This window comes from Aulonocara sp. 'chitande type north' Nkhata Bay, linkage group LG19 (genome assembly GCF_057382095.1).
Source record: "Aulonocara sp. 'chitande type north' Nkhata Bay isolate Kocher_YH1m ecotype deep benthic linkage group LG19, A_spYH_male_GT1.1, whole genome shotgun sequence".
In the NCBI taxonomy this organism is placed as follows: domain Eukaryota; kingdom Metazoa; phylum Chordata; class Actinopteri; order Cichliformes; family Cichlidae; genus Aulonocara; species Aulonocara sp. 'chitande type north' Nkhata Bay.
The window spans coordinates 11,380,098-11,404,436 of record NC_141362.1 but is presented as its reverse complement, the minus strand read 5'-3'; the positions used below and the strand labels follow the sequence as shown (position 1 = coordinate 11,404,436).

Here is a 24,339-nt window from a genome sequence, read left to right as displayed (position 1 = left end):
AAAATCAGAAGATAAGAGTTTAATTCCTGACATAGAGGAACAGAAACAAACATTGTTCTATATGAGAACGTCTTACAGGAGAGTACTCTGAAAAGGACAAAGATTCCCTAAAACAGGCTTGTGGTGGTTGTTTACCTGCCAGCCAGCACCTTACAGGACCTGGGTGTGAAGTCTTCATCCAGAGCTGCCGCGCTGTCCTCCAGACACACCAGCCGTCCCTGGAAGTGCTCCTCAGAGTAGAGCTGGACCTGTAACACATCCAAACAGCCTCAGCGACCCAGCAGCACACACTAACAGAGACTCCTCATCATTTCTGATTGATGCCGAGCTGCACACGAACGAGCGATACCTTGAATTTTGTGGTTCCCATGCTGTCCTGCAGAACAAACAGAGTTGTTAGAGATGCACCTTTTATGACGTTAAGCCTTTGTGTGATTAACGGATGCTGATGGTTTCTTACGTGGAACACGGGCTGTATGGATGCGATCCTGAAGTTCTGAGCTCCCCAGTCCTCCGGGTTTGCGTACATGCCTTTCTCCAGGACGTAGAGTTCTCCGCTGAACCCAGGCTTCTCAAAGGCCACCCACCTGCAACGACAACCAGCTAAGAAATGAAACCACAGCCTCCATGTTTTCATCTGCATCACAAGCTCTGCAGTGAATCCTGTAACCGTGAGAAGCACACGAGCCACGATTTACCCACTCATTACATGGATGAAGTTTATGTTTAGGATACTCTTACAGGGATGTCTGCTGAAACTGGAAACCACCTAACTCCAAGGAAACCAAAATAAAAGCCATTGTTGCTCTAAAATCAAGGAAGTGCTTGCAAACAGCACATCTTCAGGTTTCTCTGAATAATGACTTGAGCTGCAGCATTATCTGTATAAACAGGCCGAGTCTCGTCTCAGAGGCTGTAAAATGACAGGCGAGGCCGTCGCAGAGCTAACAGCAGAGTGTTGGGCAAACAAATCCAACCAGCTCTGAAAACCAACAAAGAAATCTTCCCTGTAAAAACTAACAGACTTGCTTTAGAGTTTTTTAGCCCTGTATCGCACGAGTTTTGAATATTTAATCAGCGCTGGCCAGTGTTGGTCAAGTTACTTGAAAAAAAGTAATCAGTAACTAATTACTGATTACCTCCCCCAAAAAGTAATCCCGTTACTTTACTGATTACTTATTTTCAAAAGTAATTAATTACTTAGTTACTTAGTTACTTTTTAAAAACACGATTTACAACCTGAAGAGGTGATAAAGCGATAGATCTTTCAGCCCAATTCTACTTTTTCTGCATAATCCATCATACAAAATGTAATCAAATGGAAAAGTCTCTTTTTAACTTGTTTCATTAGTTTTAATCTTTTAACTTTATGCATCAAGCAAAAATTTTATTATATGCAACATTCTCTGACTGGAAGAAATTTGTTTAATATTTAAACCTATTTTCTGCACATTCCAGCACATAAAATATTTTTTTTTGTGTTTACACTCACTCTTTCAAATAGATGCAAGTAAAACACAGCAGAAAATAAATAAAGTCAAAGACTCAGCGGTCCTGTTGCTCTATTTTCACCTGTAAAGCAGGAGTTGGGTAGACGGAGGTTTACCCTGGTGCAGGTGTGCCGCAGCAGTCAGTGGAAGGATACGGCAGTTTCTCTGTGAGTTTCCCATTACGTCGTAGCTACTCGGTGCTTGCTTGGAAGTTTAGGGGTTTTTTTCGCTGTAAAAAGAAGTTTTCTTCCCACGCACGATGGACGCTAATGTTTTTGTCACTTTTTATGGAATCAAACTCAAAGTAAGGTCAGTACTTCCACGCTTTAAATGCTGCACGCTCATACTCTCTCCCGTACTTGATATATGATCCACTGTTGATCTGCACACAGCTGTTGTCACTAACGGCGCACTCGCTTACGTCACTGTCATGAGACATTCTCGCAAAAAAAATCACGGTTTTAGTAACGCAGTAATGCAGTGTTCCTACGGGAAAGTAAAGGTAATCTAATTACCGTTTTTGCAATAGTAATCCCTTACTTTACTCGTTACTTGAAAAAAGTAATTGGATTACAGTAACGCGTTACAAGTAACGCGTTACTGCCCATCTCTGGCGCTGGCACATCTCAACGATCAGCTGGAGAGAAACTGTGGGAGTGGTTTGGGTGAACTGGCCCTTTAAAGTGTTGGAAAAAGAGAAACCCACAGATATTCATTACTGATTATCAGCACATACCACGCTACTTTTATCTTCAGTTCAATTTGATTCCATTTATTTATGTATCACTAAAGTTATTAAGTTATCACTAGAGTTATTTATGCATCACTAAATCACAACAACAGTCACCTAAAGTGCTTTATACTGTAATCACGAACTCATGAACTCTAAACTTTCACATCCTACGAGTTGCCTCTAACGCCCTCTGATAGTAACTAAATTCTGTTTTTGTAAAGCTCCGCCCTCGGGAAGCTTCCTTTCATCAATTCCATGAATGGATCCGTTTCACAGGCTCGTCCATAATCCATCCTCTGAGGCTGTAGGCGTGTATGTTTGCGTGCGCTGTGATAAAACACTGTAACGTGAGAAGCACACGCCCGAAACCTGAGAGAGAGAACATGAGTTTGAGCTTTGTGTTCATTTCTTTCTTCTTGTGTGTCTGACTTACACTCCACCGGTGACATCGACAGACTGGGTCTTTGCACCGTGGCCGGTCTCCTCCAGGTTGACGACGGGTCCCAGCAGGTTGGTGCTGAGGCTCCGCTCACCGAAGTCCTGCTCGCTGAACAGCTTAACGTGCGGGGACAGGAAGTCCTGACGAAGAAGGCGACACAGACAAAAAGTTTAAAAAAGAGAAATCACTGCATCAGATGGAAACGCCCTCCAACCAGGAGCCTGCGGGTTAGCGTCTCAGGTGATACGTACTGCGATTACAGGCCGAAGTGACTGCAGCCCGTCCTCAGATCCCCCCCAGTGGCTGCAGTGAGGGTACTCCCCCTCCTCCAGGATGTACTGCTGGCCTTCAAAGTCTGCCTCCTGGTAGCCCACCCAGCTTCAACGTTGATACAAAGACACATTACAGACCTTTCCAACTGATATTTGTAGCACGTATAACAGTAAAGCCTTTTAAAGATCCCTGTTTAAAGTGCACTGTGCAGCTTTTCCATGTGTTCGATGTGCAACACGACTGTAACCTGACAAAGTGAGCCAGCTTCTAAGAATGTGACATTTAGGATTTGGAATGATGACGATGCCCCTGATAAATACTCACAGGCCGCCGAGGACCTTCAGAGACCCGACTGCACACAGCGTCTTCTTGTTCACAGCAGGTTCGTCGGATTCTTCGTCCGGCTCTTGTACGTTGTAGATGTCGTTGTGAACCTCTAAACACTCGCCGTCAAAGTTGGGCTTCTCGTACAGTAAGGCCTGCACGACAGACACACAAGCAGGAGTTTTTACCTCTGTGTGTTTTTACCCCACTCCTGCCTAAAGGTACAATCCCATTCATTCCACAGATTAGTAGTGTAACATATTTCACATCCGTCAGTGGAAACAGGCTAAAGTTCAGGCTGTAGGCTTGGAGCTGTCAGCGTACAAGGAGCTGATGGGGGAAAATGCCTGAGCATGCTCGTTACAGGAGGTCTTTCTTTGGCCTGTTCCTAAAGGTATCGCAACTAAACTCGTAGGAAAAGAAATACATTTTGGGGAAACATGATGTGAAGACATCATTGGACTATTTTTTGGTGTTTTTTCATAGCACATTCTCCTTCAACCAACAGCTTCACAGGAATTCAGCCTCATCTCAACCACAGTGAGATCTGTAACAGGAAATTCATCCTTTTTCCTTTGAATTCTTCCCCAGGCCACTGAATCTGAGCCAAGTCATCAAACATAATGAATCGTGTCAGCCAAACATGTCTGGACTGAACTAAGCTCGTCACTTTAGGTCCGACTGAGATTCTCAGAGATTCTCAGGAAACACAGCTGATGTGTGCAGCAGGTATTTACAGATGCGACGTAGAACAGAACAAACCTTGACTTCATTGGGACACTCCACTTTTATCGGCCCCTGTAATAAAGACGCACTCTATCAGACTCAGGTAACTCAAAGAATTACAGTAAAGTGCAAACGTTCACAGGTCAGCCACAACATTAGAACCACCTGTGCTAACTGAGATTAAACATTGTTCTATGACTAAAATAAACACAGCGATGTTTCTGCTAACAGATGATTTTCTGACCTTTTATGTTTGAAATCAAGTTTGCTTCCTGATGTATCCGACCCTGACACACTCCACTGTAATAAACTTCACCGGTTTTAATGTTGTGGCTGATCAGACTGCATAGCATCATATTGTGTATTTCCTGTACTTTACCATTCGGAGGGGTCGGAGCGAGCCTACGAAGGGCTCAGGGAAGCCCCAGGCCTCCGGGCAGGGATACTCTCCCACCTCCAGCACGCCCACGAACCCTCCAAACCCTGGATCGGTGTACACCAGCCAGCTGCAGACAGACACGAGACGGGGAGGAAAGTTGAGCAGGATTTCAACATTTAAGGGTTACTTTCCTGAAAGAAAACGTTAATCTTTGACACAATGGAGGGAATAATGAGCACTCTCACTACTCCCTCCACCCATCAGGAATCTGCTGCAGTTAACTGGGACAACCACAAGCTCCGGCCTGCTGCCTGCATTCCTTCACACACAGAACTCAGATGGATGATTTCCCATCAAACTTTATCTTTCTGTGCTCTTGAACCTCCACAGCGTTCCTGCTCCGGTTCAGACATCATAACTAATAATGTAAACAAATTAAAACATTCTTTTTCTGGCATTTAATCTCAGATTTGTAATGAGCCTGTACCACCAACAACAGCAAATTCCCATTTAAGGACATTTAAGGCTCCACTTACACTCCAGAATGGACCTTAATGGAGCCGGTGGTCTGTGGGATGCCATAGGAGCTGACCTCTACGGTGTCATCAAAGTAGGACGCCATCCTGCCCAAGCCGTTCACCTCTGAGAACAGGTCAATCTGGGGCATGCTGTAGTCCTATGAAACACACAAAAATAACACTGTGTGAGAGCTTTGACAGTTCATTTCTTCATTTACAATAAGCCTGGAAAACTGAGCTTTTTGAATCAGGTTAAATGAAACCCAACTCACCCTCACTGCCAGTCGAATGGAGCCGATGACCACAGGCGCTGTGGGAATAGGTTCACCTATCTCATCTAGCGTTGCAGGACTTTCCTCCTCTGCCCAGACATTCACGATGCCATCTGTAGGACCTTCTTCCAGAGCGATGATACGGCCCTGGAAACCAGGCTTCTCATACAGGACCCAGCTAAAGAGACACAATCACGTAATTCTACACTTTTCACAGAACAAGCACCAAAGGTTTCAGAGGAAAGTTCAGTCACATCACCTGGATAAGTTAAAATGTGCTGCTACGTTACAATGGTAAAGTTTGTTTAGGGTTAAATCAAAACGGAGTGTTTTTCCATTAACTATGTCAACGTGTGATCATCACACTGAAGCGTGGATGCATGCTAACGCGTACCATCCTCTGATGACTCTGACTGATATGATGGGGGACAGCTTCATGGTGGTGGCATCTTCTACATCAGAGTAGAGCTCAAAGGCCTCTCCTCCAAACTGAGCATGCTCGTGTATGATGATCTAGATCAAGACAGACATGTCACTGGAATCCATCATTAGAAATTCAATCTATGTTTAGATATACACTGCAGTACCTTTCCAGGCCTTTTGTGGAACCCTCTTACTGCAGGAATCTGCAAGAAGAGTTGGAAAAGATTTAGGTTACAAACTTAAAGCTGAATTTTAAATATTACTTTGAGTGGTCATCTGAACTGAGTGTGTCCTGATGGCCCTGGCCATGTGAGTCGAATGCTTTTTTATTCTAGAACCGTTTTGTCTGTGTGACCTCAGTAAACACGTTGCTGACACCTCTAGTTTTTAGTTTTAAGCCAGTCGTTGGTTTCCACGTCAGGTTTGGGATGGTAGTCCTCCTTATTTTAACCCTGGTTACCCTGGAGTAACCTGCTGTCAGTTACCTGAGTGCTCACACAGCAACTTTAAGTATTAATTCATTACTTTTAGTGAAGTCCCATTCATTTAACAGTTACAATAATACTTTTACCCAAGAGCTTCTTTCTTTCCCTAGTTCAGGTTTTATTTTAGACTTCCTAACAGGAGCAGTGCATGCTAAGAGATGTCAACAGAAATAAAAGATGTAAACGTGCTACATTTTTAGCAAGATTAGTGTAAAGTGTACTCTTAGCAGTCTGTTAAAGTTACTGTTAGTTTGGTATTTTAATCATCTGTGCAGTAAATGTTTTTGCCTCATTTTGTTCTACCTTAAAGTCAACAGCAAACATTAATTTGTTTTGATCAGTTTCCAGTGCTCCTGTTTCCTTTCATGCCCGCGGCAGAGAAACAAACAGTGTGATTATTTAAAGACACATTTCTTTTTATAGGTCTGCTTTATTTGCCTGTAGATGCAAATACTTCATCTCAGCCTGGAAGACAAGCCGATCTTGGAAGAAACTTCCTCTGAGAATTCCACATTGAGGACACGTTCATCTTTCCTGTCCTTACTTGTAAATTCACAGTTTGGTTGCAACAGCATCACATAACAGTGTGAAGGTGGGGCGTGTGTGGCCACGGATATAAACTAGGAACTTATGAGTGCTTTGCAGATTTTCTTAGCTGATTAAAACCCATTCAGGCTTTGAGAATCCTTCCTGCTAACAGGCAAAGATATCATTTAAAGTCTCGTGCCTACCTTTGGCTTTGAAGTTGTCTTTTGAAATCCATTTGGAGGGCGCTGCTGGATGTAGTTGGTGATTGGAAGTTCTTCAGGGCTCTTCAGGTTCAGATCCACTTTAGATAGACCTGCTATCAGGTCCTGGTCCATAGCGATGCTCTCCTTTGTATTCTGGTTAGTTTGAATTGTCTGCGCTGTGGAGGTCTCCGTTTCTTTTTTGTTCTTCTTCAGTAATTTCTCTAAATGTTCAGGCAGCTTTATGTCAGAGAACGAGGGCAGCACAAGAGGAGGAGGAGAGGAGGAGCTAAAGACTGACTCACTAACTCTTCCTGTACCACCTCCTGTGACCGGGCTTTGATCGACGCCCGTCCCACCCATGTGTGTGGCCTCAGGCTTTGATGAATCAGCAGCTTCCACGTTTCTGAGTGAGGGCATGCCCTGCTGCTGGTCAGAGGAAGGTGTGCTATTTGAGGCAGAGGAAACTTCCTCTGTACTCTTCCTGGTGGAACGAGTGGTAAGTAAGCTGGAGAGGATGGAAATCTTATTAAGTCTTGACGTAAGCTTCACAGGCTCTTCTCCATTGTCTTGCCCCTCTTTTCCTGCTTCAGCTTTGGCCCCCTCCTGGAGTGCAGATTTACCTTCAACCTCATCAAGTGTTTTTGCTTGCTGTTCAAGAGTGGGTGTGGCATTTTTTTCCAGAGTTTGGCCATTCCTTTGATTTCCCTTTTGTTTAAGAATTGTCGTAGGTAAAAGGTCAATAAAGGTTCGTCCATTTTTCCTTAAGCCAAACTGGAATTCCTCAGGATCGAACGTTTTCTCGAAGTGGTCCTCCTTAATGGCCGGCAAGACAAAATGTGGAGGTTGAGACTTTTTATGAACATGCTTCTTTGGAGGCAGTGCGAAAGGCATCCCACCTTCCTTAATGTTCCTGATAAAATCATCGGCATCAAGAGGGTCATCCACACTAGCGGACGTGTTAAATCTTCTTTTGTGGACCCTTCTCTTCTTCTGATGAGATTCCACATCTAACCAGCTGGAAGGAAAGTCTGCATTTGATTGCAGACTTGGGGATGAAGTGGATGATTTCTCTGCAGTCTGTAGTCCTTTTTTGAAAGCACTACCTAGAACATCTGTTTCTCTTTTTTCTTTTGTGTCTTTGTCCTTCAGGAACACCTCGCTGGAACCAACCGTGGGTGATTCTTTCTTGGCATTCATCTTTGAAGCCTTTAGTTTCTCATCCACTCCAACAACCTCTTTAATGAGGTTTTTCTGTTCCTGTTTGCCAGCTGCTTTTCCAGCCATGGAAACACTTGATGTTACAGTTAATTCAGGATCTTTAGTTGTTTTCTTCAGATCCTTTGTTGCTACAGCCTTTGATTCCGGTTCCTGGTTAGTACCTGGAGCTGTGTGAGGTTCAGTAATTGTCTCTGGTTTCTTTATTTGCACAACTTTGACAGGTGTGCTCTTCTGGTCCTTTTGACTGCTAATTTCATTGTTAGCCTTTTCATTTTCCAAACTTTCTGCTGATGAGATCTTGGAGTCAGGACTCCCTTTATTTTCCACAGAACCCTGAGTTTTGCTTTCCATGTCATCTGTAGATTCTGTCTTTGCAGTCTCTGGTCCCTGTTGTAGACCAGGTTGTGGACATTTGGATTCTGTTGAATTATTCAGTTCTGGTTTTGTCATGTCTGCATTCTGCTTGTCGCTAACTTTAGTTGCCACCTCACTCACCAGGCTCTCTGCTAATGAATCCTTGGTTTCAGGAGCCTGGACCTGCTGTTTGCTAACATCATTATCAGCATTTGCAGTTGTCGCAACTTTGACTTCGGTTTTTTCATTGGCACCTTCAGTACTAGAGCCACCTGAGGTCAGTTCTTGGGTTGCGTCTGTATTTTGGATCTCTGTTGTCTTAACCTGAACTTGTGCTCTGACCGTCTCTGGTTTCTGTTCAGATTCATGAAGTTTAGATTCTGTCAGTTCTTTCTGGTCTTGGACTTCAGCCTTTACAGGTTGGATTCCAGCATCACTATGAGTCTGCAAAGCCGCTGTCTTATTTACTGAGCTTTCTGCAAATGAATTCTTTTTAGCTCCATCAGCATCCTTTAGGCCTCTAATTTGGCTTTCTGTTGCTTCCTGTGGAGATTCTGATTTTAGAACAGATGCTTGACTCGTGGATTCTGCTGATTTGTCACCCTCTTGTTTTGTTATGCTCCCATCTTGGTTGTTAACGGTTACAGGAGCCTGGACCTGCTGGTTGCTAACATCATTATCAGCATTTGCAGTTGATGCAACTTTGACTTCAGTCTTTTCATTGGCACCTTCAGCACTAGAGCCACCCGAGGTCAGTTCGTGGGTTGCATCTGTATTTTGGATCTCTGTCTTCTGCTGACTTTCAGCTCTGACTGTCTCTGGTTTTTGTTTAACTTCATGATCTTGAATTTCAGATGTGGTTGAGCTCGTTTCCTCTACAGGCTTCAAATCCTGTTGGATTCCAGCATCACTATGAGTCTGCAAAGTTTCTTTCTCACTCACGAGGCTCTCTGCTGATGAATCCTTGGTGTCACCTTTCTCTTCAGCTTCATCAGCATCCTTTAGGTCCTGATTTTGACTTTCTGCTGCCTCCTGCAGAGATTCTGCTTTTAGAGCAGATGTTGGACTTGTGGATTCTGCTGATTTGTCACTCTCTTGTTTCGTTATGCTCCCATCTTGGTTGCTAACAGTTACAGGAGCCTGGACCTGCTGTTTGCTAACATCATTATTAGCATTTGCAGTTGTCGCAACTTTGACTTCAGTTTTTTCATTGGCACCTTCAGAGCCACCCGAGGTCAGTTCTTGGGTTGCGTCTGTATTTGGGATCTCTGTTGTCTTAACCTGAACTTCTGCTCCGACCGTCTCTGGTTTCTGTTCAGATTCATGAAGTTTAGATTCGGTCAGCTCTTTTTGGTCTTGGACTTCAGCCTTTACAGGTTTCAAGTCCTGTTGGATTCCAGCATCACTATGAGTCTGCAAAGCCGCCGTCTTATTTACTGAGCTTTCTGCAAATGAATCCTTGGTGTCACCTTTCTCTTCAGCTTCATCAGCATCCTTTAGGTCTTGATTTTGCCTTTCTGCTGCCTCCTGCAGAGATTCTGCTTTTAGAGCAGATGTTGGACTTGTGGATTCTGCTGATTTGTCACTCTCTTGTTTCGTTATGCTCCCATCTTGGTTGTTAACGGTTACAGGAGCCTGGACCTGCTGTTTACTAACATCATTATCAGCATTTGCAGTTGATGCAACTTTGACTTCAGTCTTTTCATTGGCACCTTCAGAGCCACCTGAGGTCAGTTCTTGGGTTGCGTCTGTATTTTGGATCTCTGTTGTTTTAACCTCAACTTGTCCTCTGACAGTCTCTGGTTTCTGTTCAGATTCATAAAGTTTAGATTCGGTCAGTTCCTCTTTGTTGTCAACTTCAACCTTTACAGACTTCAGGTCCTGTTGGATTCCAGCATCACTGTTAGTACCCAAAGTTCTTGGCTTGTTCACCAAGCTTTCTGCTGATGAATCCTTGGTCTCATTCTTGTCTTTAGGTTCCACACAGACAGCCTTTAGGTCTTGAATCTGGATTTCTGCCTGCACGACAGACTCTGGTTGTACTATTCCCACTCGCTTTTTCAGACCAGATTTTAGACCAGATTTGTTACCATCCTTGTTTTCTGTCTTTTCTTTGGTTTTTGAACCTGTTGATTGGTTAATCTCTGGTTTGGTAACATTTCCATCTTGGTCAGTCTGTTGTTTGCTAACACTATTAGCATTCATATTAGCATTCATATCGCCCATCTCCTTTTTCAGGCTTTCTACTGATGAATCACTGACTTCTGTCTTTTCTCTGGTACCTTCTGTACTAGTGTTTACTGAGATCAGTTCTTGAACTATCACCTTTTCTTGGCTCTCCAATGTCTTCTCTTGAAGTGATTTTTCTTGGGCTGGTTTTGTTATACTTTCACCTCGAAGTTCAACTTCATTATCTGCAGTCACTGCATCATTCCCCAGACTGTCCACTGACAGGTCACTGGTTTTGGTTTTTTCTTTGGTGTCTTCAGTACTTAGAGAAGTCTGGTCTTGAATAACATCCATATTCCGGCTCTTCAGCATCTTCTCCTGACCTCCAGTTTTTACCATTTCTGGTTTCTGGTCTAATTTATCATCTGGATCTTTGACTGGTTTTGTTGTGTCCTTATCCAGGTCTCCAACAATTATGGACTTTTGGTCTTCCTGGATGTTAGATTTAATGTCAGCATTCACAGCTTCAGTCACACTCACCAAGCTATGCATTGACAAATCCTCTGTAGCTTCAGTGCTGGCAGCTTTTACTTCTTTAGTTGTATCTGATTTTAAAATATGTTTTTCTGATGTCTTCTTTGAGGCTTTCACCTCTGCAAGGTCCTGATTTAGATTAGCCTTTGTTGTAATGTCCTCACCTTGGTCTTTAGCAGCGGCCGCCTTCTTGTTTTCTTGAGCCACGTTCAATAAAGTCTTCTTTTCTTTATCAGCTTCAGCATCGAACATGTTCATGTCGTTTACTTCTGGAGTTCGTTTTTCTTTTACATCTCTGTCACGTTTGTCGTCCAGACTTGTGTCTTCACCTCCGACTTCCTCATTTTTTGTCAGAAGCAGTTTGGATTCATTTTTCACTTCTGATGCTTTTGTTTTCACACCGCTGCTCTCGGTGTTTTCTTTCAAAGACATCTCAGGCTGCTGTTTTGTAGTTTCATGGAGTATTGCTCGCTCCTCCCTCGTTTGTTCTTTCAGAGCGTTTGTAATCCCTGTCTGTGTTTCTTCCTTGGATTCAGCTGATAAACCTCTGTCCTCTGATGACAGATGTGCTGATTTCTCTGAATTTCTTATGGCTCTCTCTGCGGTTATGCCCTTGAGCGCCTCTTTGCAACTATTCTGTGACTCAGTGCTTTCCACTGCTGTGTCACTGAGCGTTTCATTTGGTTTTGAGCCTTTCCCTTCAGATCCTCCTGCGAGTAAAAGAGCCTCTTTGTGCAACTGATTTTCAACATTCTTGGACAATTCACCAACAGTCACAGCCTCTGTTTGAATGCCCAACCTCTCTGCTGGTTTCCTGCCACCCTCCTCTTTGCTTTTCTCCTCTACTTCAACATCTTTTGCTAAGGCCCTGTTTAATGTCAGGGACGTGTCCCTATCGTTTGTTAATTGATCCTCCCTTGATAAATCCTTTTGCTGCTCTGTATTGGCTGGTTTAGACTGATCTGAGTCATCCTTTGACATCAGTTTAGCAGGAAAACTGCTGCTGTTTATCTTTTGCTTGGAAGTGAATGCTTTTATTTTATTACCAGGAATACGTCCACGTATCTCCCTTTGAACGCTGTCACCCTCAGCGGGTTTGCTTAGCATGTCAGCTTCATCCTCAGGAGCTTGTTTTGTGTCGTGAGTTCGTGGTGCCGTGTTTTTATTTATGTTTCCTGTTAGCTTCAGTGTTTTCAGTGACGGGGATTTCGGTTCTCGTGTTGTGTTTTTATTTTGAATAACAGACACGTTTTCCGCTCGACTTCCATCAGTAACTTGAGACTGAATTGCTTTGTCGATCTCGCAGTTCGACTGCACCTCGGCTCCTGTGTCCGGAGCACTTTCTGTAATAACTGCGTCGCTGTTTTGCAACCACTGGATGTTTGAAATGTCTTCAGTTGCTGTACTGGTTCCGATCTCTTTTTCTTTCACTTTGGTTTCATCGGTGTGTTTTATAATACATTCCTCTCCCTCCGACTTGAATTTAAATACGTCTTTACTGTCACGCTCATTCGCCGTGACGCTTTCAGGTGCTTTTACATCCGTCTCTGTCGATGTGTTGTGATTTGAGTCCTCAGAATTCCCACTTTGGGAACGTTGTCTGGGTTTTAGTTTATTGGAGCTTCTCTGGCCTCTTGTGGGAAGTTTGCTCACAGACGACGAAGTCTCAGGGGAATCTTTTGCAGGCATTTTTTGGTGCTGTTTGATGTTTTCGTTCCATTTAAAGATCCTTGATGAGACGGTTTTCTCTTGTTTGGTGGGAGGTGGAGAGATGCTGGAGGTCGGAGTATCGCTCTCACCATGGATTCTTTTAGAAAAGGTTTTGGGTGGTTTCACTGGTGGGACATTTCCTGCTGGGAAAAACAAAAAACACAGACAGACAGGAAATTATGGATCTTATGATGGAGCAGAGACACCGCCAAAATAAAAAATAAACAGGTTAAAATATTAGGAGTAAATACCAGTAACTGTATCAGAGCTTTACAGTGATATTTTTAACACAAAAATAACTTTGTAATTTCAGGAACAGGTGGGACAGGATAATGGAAAACTGTGTGTAATACATGCATGTCTATTATTAACTTTATATGTTTTATTTGATTGCATTTTATTGGCAATTATTCCATATTTAGGCAACTGTTTTTCAGATAATAATAATAACCTAAATATTTGGTTTTTCTGCAGAAACATCTGCAAACCAGATGTTTGTCCAGATCCAACAGATGAAAAACAGTCTGTATTTTCATCAAGATCTCTGTATGAAACCCCGCTTGTTCATTTTAGTTGCCCCTGGGTTTCATATGTCCTCCTTCACCGCCCCTCATGTCGCCTGGTCCGACATGCTATTCGAGCTTTCTTACCTTTCTTTGGACTTTCGGGTAGCGGTGGCGGCGTCTCACTCCCAGGACTCTCGTCAGCTGTTGCATCTTTCTGCTCTCGACTTGTCTTCTGGACTGTTTTAGGTCTGTCCGAGTCCATCTGACCCGATGAAACCCTTCTATGGGTTATATCAACCTTCTTTCTCGTCGGAGATGAAACGGGCAGCCGGCTCTCCACATCGTTCTGCTGCTGTGTTTTTTTGACGTCCGGACTTTCCCCATGTGGTGGGTGTCCACTTTTACCGCTTCTCTCCTCATTTTCCACGTCATTTAGCAAGTTCACAGACTCAAAGTCCTCATCTGATTTGTCCTTACTGAGTTTTGTTCCGGTCCTAGTTTTCGTGGGAGAAATGTTCCCCGACACCGATTTTCCTCCTTTGGTTTCCTCAAAGCTTGGTTTCCTTCCAGGTCTGGCTGCAGTTGTTGGAGATTTCAGAGTCTCTTTGGTCCTAGGTTGTTTTTGTAGTTTGGGCCCTGAGGTGTCCGGCGCCGATGTCTTATCTGGTGTCACTGGCGATTTCACGTCTGCGTCTGATGTTGATCTTTTGGGGATTTTAGACTTTGAACCCGCAGCACCGGAGGGAGCGCGGGTTTGGTCTTTTAATGCTGGCAACATAACAACGGCTCTGTCTCTTTGTGTTGAATTATCACTGGAAGTTTCCACTTTTGTGCCCTCTGTGGAGCCCTTTGCCTTTGTTGGGACATTCTTGGCCTTGTTTCCAGCTGCAGAGGTCGGGGTCTTTGTTCCACTCGCCGTGGTATGTCGGCTTTCTGCTGCTCCTATAACTCCTCGTTTCTGGGCTGCAGCCTGGTCGGCTGCTTGGCCTCTCGCCGCTGATTCTGCAGCTGCTGGCTTCTTTTTGTACATGTCTGACGCTGCAGAAGTGTCATCGAAGTCTGAGGCCTCCAAGTCTGTTTTACCTTTAACTATGGCTTCTGGAGTAATTGCCTCAGAGGGTGAAGACTCGTCTTCTCGTGTGGGCCGATCGAGGGTTGTGTCCTTAAAATCAGCATCGTTGTTGTTTTGGAGGATCAGCCGTCTGTCAGAAAACACAGAAAACATTTAATGACAGCTGTAGACACACTTTATGTATCCACACAAGTAGATAGATCCTACGCTGTGAAAACCACCGAGTGTTATAGCAAAATAGATTCTGGCTTTGTAATACTTTGTTGCATAAATGATAAAAAAAAAAATGTTTGAAAAATAATTAAATGCAGCATATTTAGACCATCAGTTGTGCCTTTGGAGGCCATTAAGATAAATTTATGGCTAAAAATCCAGAGAAGGAAAAGATATCCTGGATATTACAGCCCCCCGGTGAAGTCACTGTTACAACTTGAATCCTCAGGGTCCTCAGATAGCTAATGCTAGCACTATTACAGTGAAGCACGAGTCCAAAGAAGAGTTTACTGCCAACTGGCTCTAAATCCACAGATCCAACGAGCTGCTGACGCAACAGACATGAGAAAGAACAAAGCAGCCATGAAGCAGAGAAAAGAAAAACAGCCAAAATTACAGCAACACAAGACGAGGACAAAGGAAGACCTGGAGCTGAGCTCACAAGCCCTTCTCCCCTCCCAGAGTGGGTAAATCCACCTGACTGTCCAATACATGGATGGAATTTCTGAGCCTCTGCCTGACTGAGCTTCCACTTTTAAGACAGCAAATAAGAAAACTACTTTTAAAACTCTGTGTTGTCCTTAAAATTATAAATCAGACGCTTAGCAGGGAGATTTCGTCCGAACATCAGAGCAGCAGCTGTAAATGCCAAATGTTTTCCTCAGTTTACACCTGCACAACACGACCAAAGGGAAAAACTGCATCTGCGAGTCTTCATGTGAAAGGTCACATGTTGTAGTGTTTTCTGACCTGATTAAGTTCAAATATCGCTCAAACATTTTGTGTCTCTTTTCTAATCATGCCATAAAAATGCTTCACACATGCAGTTTCCACTGTTCTCCTGCACGATGACGGTAAACCTGGATGAACTGTGCCGTCTGTAAAACCACCTGCAGAATCAACCGTGTGTAGAAACTTTAAGCACTCCTCCCGAGGCTGAGCGTTTCCACGGCATCCTGAGGTCAAACATGAGAGCTGCTGGTTGTAATGACTAACTGGAGGTAGTGAACGAACACCAAAGGTTAACACAGAACAGCTGACCTACATTTGATAAATCTAGTAAAGTGTCAGAAGCTTAAAGAAGGTGTTTCTGAGTGGCTGGATGTTGGGTGGATGAATATTTCAGCGCCTCCCTGCAGGTTTTAGCCCCATTGTTCAGCCCTGGCACAAAGCACCATGGGAACTCGGAGCTCGGGTTGCATGCAGGCTGAGCTCTGTTTCTCTGGATCAAAGAGGCTGTAAAAGCAGAGGAAAATGAAAACAGACAGACACTCACGGTTTCGCCTCTGTTGTGTTTGAGCTCTTTGAAGTTGAGCCTTCGTCCACACTCGGCTCGGGGCCGGTGTGCACCTCGGCAACAGCTTTGCTCTTCGAAGGCAGACTCACAGTCCTGCGTGTGACCCGGCTTGATCTTGTCCGGTGTCGCTCCTGAACCGGAGGAGAACTCCTTGTTGAGTCTGTGTCCGGCCCCTCCGGCTGCTCCGTGGGGGTCTGAACCTCCCCCACAGTCTGTGACAGGGAGGAGAGTGAATGTGGCAGGCTGCCACTGAGCGGAGGAGTCTCTGAGGGGGTGGGAGGGCTCTCTGGTGCTCCCTCATTCTCTGAGTCGTCCTCTGGAATTACTGTGGCAGGTACGGCCAAAAGAGGAGGCGAGTCTGCTCTAAAGCCCTCCTCCTTTTTCATTACATCCCTTTCTTTCTCCCACTCCACCTCCTCCTCTCCCAGGTGTGTCTCCACCCATATGGCTTTGTGGAACAAGACAGGAGACTCGCCTCGGGGTTTTTCCTCTCTCGTGGTTGCACTTTCCCCCGACAGGCTGCTGGTGGATATTCGAGTGCTCGTCCTGGGTCCTCCTGAGTTTTCCCTCTTCCGGTCCGGAGGCTTTCCCTCCTGTTTGAACAAAGTTATTCCTCTCAGCGCCGTGCTGTGGCCCTTCTCTCCAACCTTCACCGATGCTTTCTTTGATGCTAAGCTTATGGAGGTTAGGTTAGGAGACTTTGGGGACTCCACAGCCTTGGAAAGTGGGATCTGAAGTGACATCAGTGTGGTCGGGCTGATGATATCATCCTCACTGCTGCTCTCTGGTCTCTTCAGTACTTTTTGTTCCAAATTCACCTGCAGCCGTTTGCTCACTTCCTCCACCACGGATTCAGCGAAGCCCACTTCTGACTTCAAACCGGGATCTGGATCTGGCTCGGTGGCAGATGCAGCGTCTCTGGAAGTCATGATTGCATCCAGCTCCTTCACGCTGCTTCTCCCGGTGCTGTTACTGTCTGCAAACGGCAAGTCCGCCTCTACTGTGACCTGCGAGGCCCTGCTGGAGGCGCTCCGGCTGGAGCTCTGGCTCACAGTGTCGCTGTGCTCAGCATTTAACCCATTTTCTGGCTCAGATTGGGCCGAACATGGAGACAAGGGGGATGCCGGGGAGCTGTCGGTGGAGGTGCTCGAATGATTCCGGCTGCTGCTCTTCTTCCTCTTGGAGCTGAAGAAGTTGGTGAGACGGCCGAACACTGATTTCTTCTCCTCCGAACTCTAAAAAGAAAAGAGGACAGGCAGGAAAGATGAACACTGAGATGTAAGACTGCATTAAGAATGAAATGTGCACAAAAACAACCTGGTGTACTTCCTCTGAGGTTGAGCTGCATCGTGCGCTCTGCCTGTCCTGGACTCCTTGAAACACAAATACAGTCTGGGCCTAAAGTTATCCCACCACCATCACCTCATTTTTCCTTTTCATCTATTTTTATACATTTGAATCATTTTTGAAGTTCAAGGAAATCCCCTGAAAACAGATCCTGTTATATAATCAGAGCCAAGAACAAGAAAGAAGAGTCTGCAGGTTATTTGGCTCCAAGTAAAAACTGAAGCTTTAAATGTTTGTCGATCCTCGTCAGGCAAACTGAGAAGACGAGAAGGAGCGAGTGTTTGTCAGAAGCTCCAACTAATCCAAATCACTGCTGAGCAGCAGGAACTGCAACATGGCAGCCAGAGAGGAGGCGGCGACGGGGAAACATCATCAAAAACAAACAGCAGCCATTCATTGGAAATAAATGTAAAGTAACTGTCGCAGCAGGATTAACAGTAACAGACTGAGTTTGATATTTCTGCAGAAGCACTAAACCGATAATTACGCTCTGAGCTTTTGACTTTCTCTACATGATTACATGCAATTAGACTTTAAATGTATTTCTGTATTTTTTCCCTGTGAGAAGACTGATGGATGTGTTTGTTCATACGGTGTGTTTATAAAAATCGAACAGCCGATTCTTTCATCCTGATGCTTTAATAAGTGAAAATCAGACTTGGATTCATCTCTCAGTCGAGCTGAGACGAGACGAGCCGGCTTTTCTGTAGAAATGAAAACTGGCAGGTGCCTTCATCGACATACCTTTGAGTCACAGACGAGAATACCTGAAAGATTTTCTAGATAAATATTCTTCCTCACTTAGTCAGAAATGCAAATCGTTGGAATTTACCTTCCTTTAAAAGGTGCGACTGCAATCAATAAGAGTTCTTTCAATTTCAGCTGAAAACATGTTTTATAATTTGGACAGAATATGATCCTGATACACAGACGCAGGTAAAAACAGATCTTTCATAAACTAACTGGTTTTAAGCAGCCAGTTATGTAGAAACTAAAATCATCAGCTGAAACGTTTCAGATTTGGTTGATCTTATCAGCTTCATTTACTCACAAACACATGGATGGACTGGCTGAGTGACTCTGAACAGGAACAGCTCTCTGTGTAATGTGAGGTAAGCTGTACAGTCAGCACGGCCACACTGTGAACACAAGCTCTTATAACAGCTTATCGTTACCTCACTTTCATTTTTCACTCATACTCATGTTTAAAGCAGCATTTTGTTACATTTTAACCACCTGAGCTCCTTTACTTTGGATATTTGTTCTATTTTGAGCTTATTTACTTTGCTTATACCAAAAGTTGGGAAATACGGGAAGGTCAAACAAAAGCAGAAGCATTGTTAAAGCAAATCCTCTCTTAAAATCTTTATTCTCTCTTATTATGAAATATTTTTCACCATTTTTTGTGTAAAGAGTGAAAAGCTGAACTAAACGCAGACACCCTGCAGTGAATGACACGCAGCAGTAAAACTGAATGACTAACTAAGACACAAACACTTTCATTCCCACAGCTCACAGATTCAAACGGCTCAGAACAAACCCGGAAAACAAACATGGAATATCGGAGCAGGTGGAAGAACAGCAGAGACGTCCACAGTCCAGTTTGAAGCCCGGATGCTCATAATGCACGCACTGCAAAACTAAAGCTGGCAGTTGTCACAAAAAACAAAGAGCACATGTTAGAACAAGAAGCAGGAGCCACAGCAGCTACGCACCATCCTGACTTCCTGGAGTCCAAACTGCAGAAATCCAAGTTCTGTGTCAAAGTTAGTCCCCAAAATCACACAAAACTGCGCCGAGAACCGACGACTAATCACACCTTGTAGAAGAATTCAAACGCTTAAAGCTTCCTCCTCCTCGGGCAGCACTGACTGCCTCTACCTGAGCGTGTCACGGCTCTGAGACGTGGGCTTTGCCTCCTACATCACAGACAGTGTGTGAAAAAAAACAATATTGTGAAAGCCAGCTGGAATTCTCAATCCAGTAAAAAATGAGAGGGTGTGGACGAGGCTGGCGCAGAGCAGCACACCCTTCCTCATTCTAAAGCGTGCGTGTGAATGGGACGCCTGTTATCTGCTGCCGGCTTCATGAACAGATCATTTAGGTCTCAGTGTCGTGTAGAGGAACCACACGGCTGTGACGGAGGAGCATTTCTCTGGGAGACAAACCCATTTCAACACCCTCACTCTGCTTTCCAGCATTTCCATATTTTCACTGAGCAAACAGCAGCTGAGGCCGGCTCAGGCTCAGTTTTTCCAGTTCATATCCAAACAGAAACAAACCACGGAAAACAAAGTGGAAGTGCGGCTACTTTACCTACTTTAAGGGCCTGAAATCCAGAGTGTGTCGAAACCCGGAGGGATTACTCTCCTTCCACCTTTGCCCGCCATGTATTAGTCCACCAACCGCTGCCCTTCTGTTTACCCAAAGCAGGGACAAATGTCAGGTAGGTGGGGACTGAGCTCCATATCAGTGTGAATTATGCCCCACGTCCTTATCTCTTAGACTGTAATAAAAACACGCGGGAAAGATAACGGAGATCAAAATGAAAGAGCGCAGGACGCCCGAGCTTCAGCTTTTACACACGAGCTAATTAAAGCTTCTTATAGTTAGAAATGAACTGCAGCAATCGTTTCACACACTACATATGAAAAGCCTTATAAATATACATTATACTGTATATTAATGAAGGCATTTATTTTATATGAATCTTATGCATTTAACCCAACGTCATTTATTTACCAAGGGCTTTTATTGTTAGTAATTTTGGCATTTTATGTCCCCCATAGGTTTTGGTCCTCCCACAGACACAAATAGCACAGGAGGACGGGTTTGGCAGGTTTCTGTTTATGGGAAGTAGCTCCGGGCCAATAGGATCCAACAGGATTATATGCATGTCATTTTAAAGGAGAAGCACATTGTTACAGTAACTGTTTTTAAAAACTATGTCCACAAACAACATTCTTCATATTCTTTAAGTCTGTAATAAAATATTTGTCTGGACTGACATCAGGAAAATGATCTATGGAGGAACAAAGTCCCAAATGAACGAATGTGTCATTAAACGCAACAACACCTAATAAGTCACAATCAGAGCTGAGTAATATCTGCATTTATTTGATGATTTTAGCATTTTTGGTCTTCCACAGTAATGAACACATATCCAACTGTGTTTTTGTCACTTCCTGTTTGACTCTATACGACTTGAAAGCAGCTGAGAACATGAAGTCATCAGTTTACTGAGCGCAGAGATCAGAGGGTGTAACACCAGGTCAGATTAATGGCGTCAAGGTTAAACTCAGAGTTGCTACCTGACTTAATCACCATGGTAACTGATACTGAACACATCACTAAGTCGGGAGCAGGCTATGATCAGGATTTTAAAATTGGACTTCCACAGATTCTTTTATTTACAGCATGTTTGAAGTTTGATATAGATCATCTGGTGTGTGTGTGTGTGTGTGTGTGTGTGTGTGTGTGAGATGTTAGGCCGTAAACAACCTGTGCAGAAGTCTAAATGTTATTATGCTGGAAACACAGAACACACAGCAGCTCAGTCACTGTTTGTTTGGATCCATGGATCCAGTCTCACAGCTGTAAGCTTCACCTGTCACCAATAAACAGCAGCACTGAGCGCGCTCAGACATAAATTCATCCGCTTGAATGTAAATGCTTATTTTACTGCTGCGAGCACGAAATCAGCAGATTAATGATTTTCTGCAACATTCATCTCTCAGTGTTTTATTTTACCGTTTGATCTTCTCTGTTCTTTAAACGTTTTTGTGACTTTTAATCATCATCTTTTCATCATCACCATCTGCATATGTCTCTGATTGGAGTAAAGCAGCATTTTGTGCAGGACAAAGGTCACGTGACCCACAAGCGTGCATAGATCCTGAATCTGCAAGCCCGGCGTAACAGAGAACGTTAATAACCATCGTGGTATCGAGATCATCTCAGACTCGGAGGCTTTGTTGATCCAGTTTTGTGAACTTTCTTGGTTGTGTATCTCTGATGAGCTGCAAGCTTTCGGTTCAGTCCTAAATCAACATCTCTGAGAAGTTGAGAGACTCCTCGTCCTCTGAGACCACAGCGTCCATCTTTGTCGTGATGTTCATCTATCGTCCACCTGGGCCTTACACAGAGTTTCTGTCTGATTTCTCAGACTTTTTATCTGATTTAGTGCTCAGCTCAGATAAAATAATTATTGTGGGTGATTTTAACATCCATGTAGATGCTAAAAATGACAGCCTCAACATGGCATTTAATCTGTTATTAGACTCAATTGGTTTCTCTCAAAATGTAAAAGAACCCACCCACCACTTTAATCACACTCTAGATCTTGTTTTAACATATGGCATAGAAACTGAACATTTAACAGTGTTTCCTGAAAACCCTCTCCTGTCTGATCATTTCCTGATAACATTTACATTTACAATAATTGATTACACAGCGGTGGAGAGTAGACTTTATCACAGTAGATGTCTTTCTGAAAGCGCTGTAACTAAGTTTAAGAATATAATCCACCCACTGTTATCATCTTCAATGCCCTGTACCAACACAGAGCAGAGCAGCTATCTGAACGCTACTCCAACAGAGGTCGATTATCTTGTTAATAATTTCACCTCCTCACTATGTACGACTCTGGATACTGTAGCTCCTGTGAAAACTAAGGTCTCTAATCAGAAGTACCTGACTCCATGGTATAATTCTCAAACACGTACCCTAAAGCAGATGACTCGTAATCTGGAGAGGAAATGGCGTGTCACAAATTTAGAGGATCATCATTTAGCCTGGAGAAATAGTTTGCTGCTTTATAAGAAAGCCCTCCGCAAAGCCAGAACATCTTACTATTCATCACTGATTGAAGAAAATAAGAACAACCCCAGGTTTCTCTTCAGCACTGTAGCCAGGCTGACAAAAAGTCAGAGCTATTTTGAGCCAACCATCCCTTTAACGTTAACTAGTAATGACTTCATGAACTTCTTCACAAATAAAATTTTTATCATTAGAGAAAAAATTACCAGTAATCATCCCACAGATGTAATATTATCTACAGCTACTCTTAGTACCATCGATGTTAAGTTAGACTCTTTTTCTCTAATTGATCTTTCTGAGTTAACTTCAATAATTACTTCCTCCAAACCATCAACGTTCGATACCGTCGACCATAATATCCTATTAGAGCGATTAGAACATGCTGTAGGTATTACAGGTACTGCACTGCAGTGGTTTGTATCATATCTATCTAATAGACTCCAGTTTGTGCATGTAAATGGAGAGTCCTCTTCACACACTGAGGTTAATTATGGAGTTCCACAGGGTTCAGTGCTAGGACCAATTCTGTTTACATTATACATGCTTCCCTTAGGCAGCATCATTAGAAGACATAGCATACATTTTCACTGCTATGCAGATGACACCCAGCTCTATCTGTCCATGAAGCCAGATAACACACACTAATTAGTTAAACTGCAGGAATGTCTTAAAGACATAAAGACCTGGATGGCCGCTAACTTTCTGCTTCTTAATTCAGATCAAACTGAGGTTATTGTACTCGGCCCTGAAAAGCCTAGAAATATGGTATCTAACCAGATTCTTACTCTGGATGGCATTACCTTGGCCTCCAGTAACACTGTGAGGAACCTTGGAGTCATTTTTGACCAGGACATGTCCTTCAACGCACATATTAAACAAATATGTAAGACTGCGTTCTTCCATTTGCGCAACATCTCTAAAATTAGAAATATCCTGTCTCAGAGTGACGCTGAAAAACTAGTTCATGCTTTTATTACTTCCAGGCTGGACGACTGTAATTCATTATTATCAGGATGTCCAAAAAACTCACTGAAAAGCCTTCAGCTAATCCAAAATGCTGCAGCAAGAGTGCTGACAGGGAGTAGAAAGAGAGAGCATATTTCTCCTGTTTTGGCTTCCCTTCATTGGCTTCCTGTTAAATCCAGAATTCAAAATCCTGCTCCTCACATACAAGGTCTTAAATAATCAGGCCCCATCTTATCTTAATGACCTTGTAGTACCATATCACCCTATTAGAGCACTTTGCTCTCGCTCTGTAGGCCTACTTGTTGTTCCTAGAGTATTTAAAAGTAGAATGGGAGGCAGAGCCTTCAGTTTTCAGGCCCCTCTTCTGTAGAACCAGCTTCCAGTTTGGATTCAGGAGACAGACACTATCTCTACTTTTAAGATTAGGCTTCAAACTTTCCTTTTTGCTAAAGCATATAGTTAGGGCTGGACCAGGTGACCCTGAATCCTCCCTTAGTTATGCTGCAATAGACGTAGGCTGCCGGGGATTCCCATGATGCATTGAGTTTTTCCTTTCCAGTCACCTTTCTCACTCACTATGTGTTAATAGACCTCTCTGCATTGAATCATATCTGTTATTAACCTCTGTCTCTCTTCCACAGCATGTCTTTATCCTGTCTTCCTTCTCTCACCCCAACCGGTCGCAGCAGATGGCCCCGCCCCTCCCTGAGCCTGGTTCTGCCGGAGGTTTCTTCCTGTTAAAAGGGAGTTTTTCCTTCCCACTATTGCCAAAGTGCTTGCTCATAGGGGGTCATATGATTGTTGGGTTTTTCTCTGTATCTATGAAGCGCCTTGAGGCGACTTATGTTGTGATTTGGCGCTATATAAATAAAATTGAATTGAATGTTTGGATGCACAGTGTTTCCACGCAGTGCCGCCTTGATGCTCTGAATAATGACCTCACTTCCTTTTCCCACTATCACAGCTGCTGACTCAGCAAATGTTCTGCAGGAAACTGGAGCTGTGTTTTTACCAAGTGAACAATGTCAGCAGGTTGAACTCGTTAGTCAGTCAAATCCAGCCGAGCGCCGTTTGCTGCTTCAATGAAGATAAAATCATAGGAAATCTGACCGCCTAACACGGCTAATGCAGCTAATCTGCTCCGGATGCACTTCTGATCCATTTCTTCCACTTCGCGCGTCTGAACTTGCCGTTTTTATGTTTCCAAAGTCTCAAACTTTCTGACGTCTTGCAGATTTTTAAATAAAACAGTGTCTAACAAAGAAGTGCTGCACAGGTAGATTTGGAGGAAATGCCCTCGCAGAGCCGTCAGTGCTGCCGTTTATTAAACCAACAGTGACGA

The 24,339-nt window shown here is 43.7% G+C and overlaps 2 protein-coding genes across 4 annotated transcripts in view; one reads left to right on the top strand and one right to left on the bottom strand.

The window, feature by feature from the left end:
• The window catches only part of rtn4ip1 (reticulon 4 interacting protein 1), a 222,570-nt gene that overhangs the window by 32,348 nt on the left and 165,883 nt on the right, over nt 1-24,339 (top strand). The gene's annotated exons all lie outside the window — the stretch shown is intronic.
• LOC147306589 (uncharacterized) overlaps nt 1-24,339 on the bottom strand; it is a 50,452-nt gene that overhangs the window by 5,936 nt on the left and 20,177 nt on the right. The window contains exons 1-16 of one of the 3 annotated variants that reach the window (XM_086273900.1): nt 18,929-19,059; nt 15,846-17,101; nt 13,429-14,486; nt 6,794-12,921; nt 5,742-5,780; nt 5,549-5,667; nt 5,155-5,332; nt 4,901-5,040; nt 4,365-4,491; nt 4,022-4,057; nt 3,260-3,414; nt 2,914-3,040; nt 2,657-2,802; nt 461-587; nt 350-376; nt 136-248 (exon numbers count right to left, since the gene is read on the bottom strand). In XM_086273900.1, coding sequence (XP_086130026.1) covers nt 136-248; nt 350-376; nt 461-587; nt 2,657-2,802; nt 2,914-3,040; nt 3,260-3,414; nt 4,022-4,057; nt 4,365-4,491; nt 4,901-5,040; nt 5,155-5,332; nt 5,549-5,667; nt 5,742-5,780; nt 6,794-12,921; nt 13,429-14,486; nt 15,846-17,101; nt 18,929-18,931 — 9,779 coding nt within the window. In that variant the 5' untranslated portion in view covers nt 18,932-19,059. Of the gene's footprint in view, nt 1-135; nt 249-349; nt 377-460; nt 588-2,656; nt 2,803-2,913; nt 3,041-3,259; nt 3,415-4,021; nt 4,058-4,364; nt 4,492-4,900; nt 5,041-5,154; nt 5,333-5,548; nt 5,668-5,741; nt 5,781-6,793; nt 12,922-13,428; nt 14,487-15,845; nt 17,102-18,928; nt 19,060-24,339 lie in introns of those variants that run through there. The other 2 variants (XM_086273898.1, XM_086273899.1) reach the window with 2 other exon arrangements.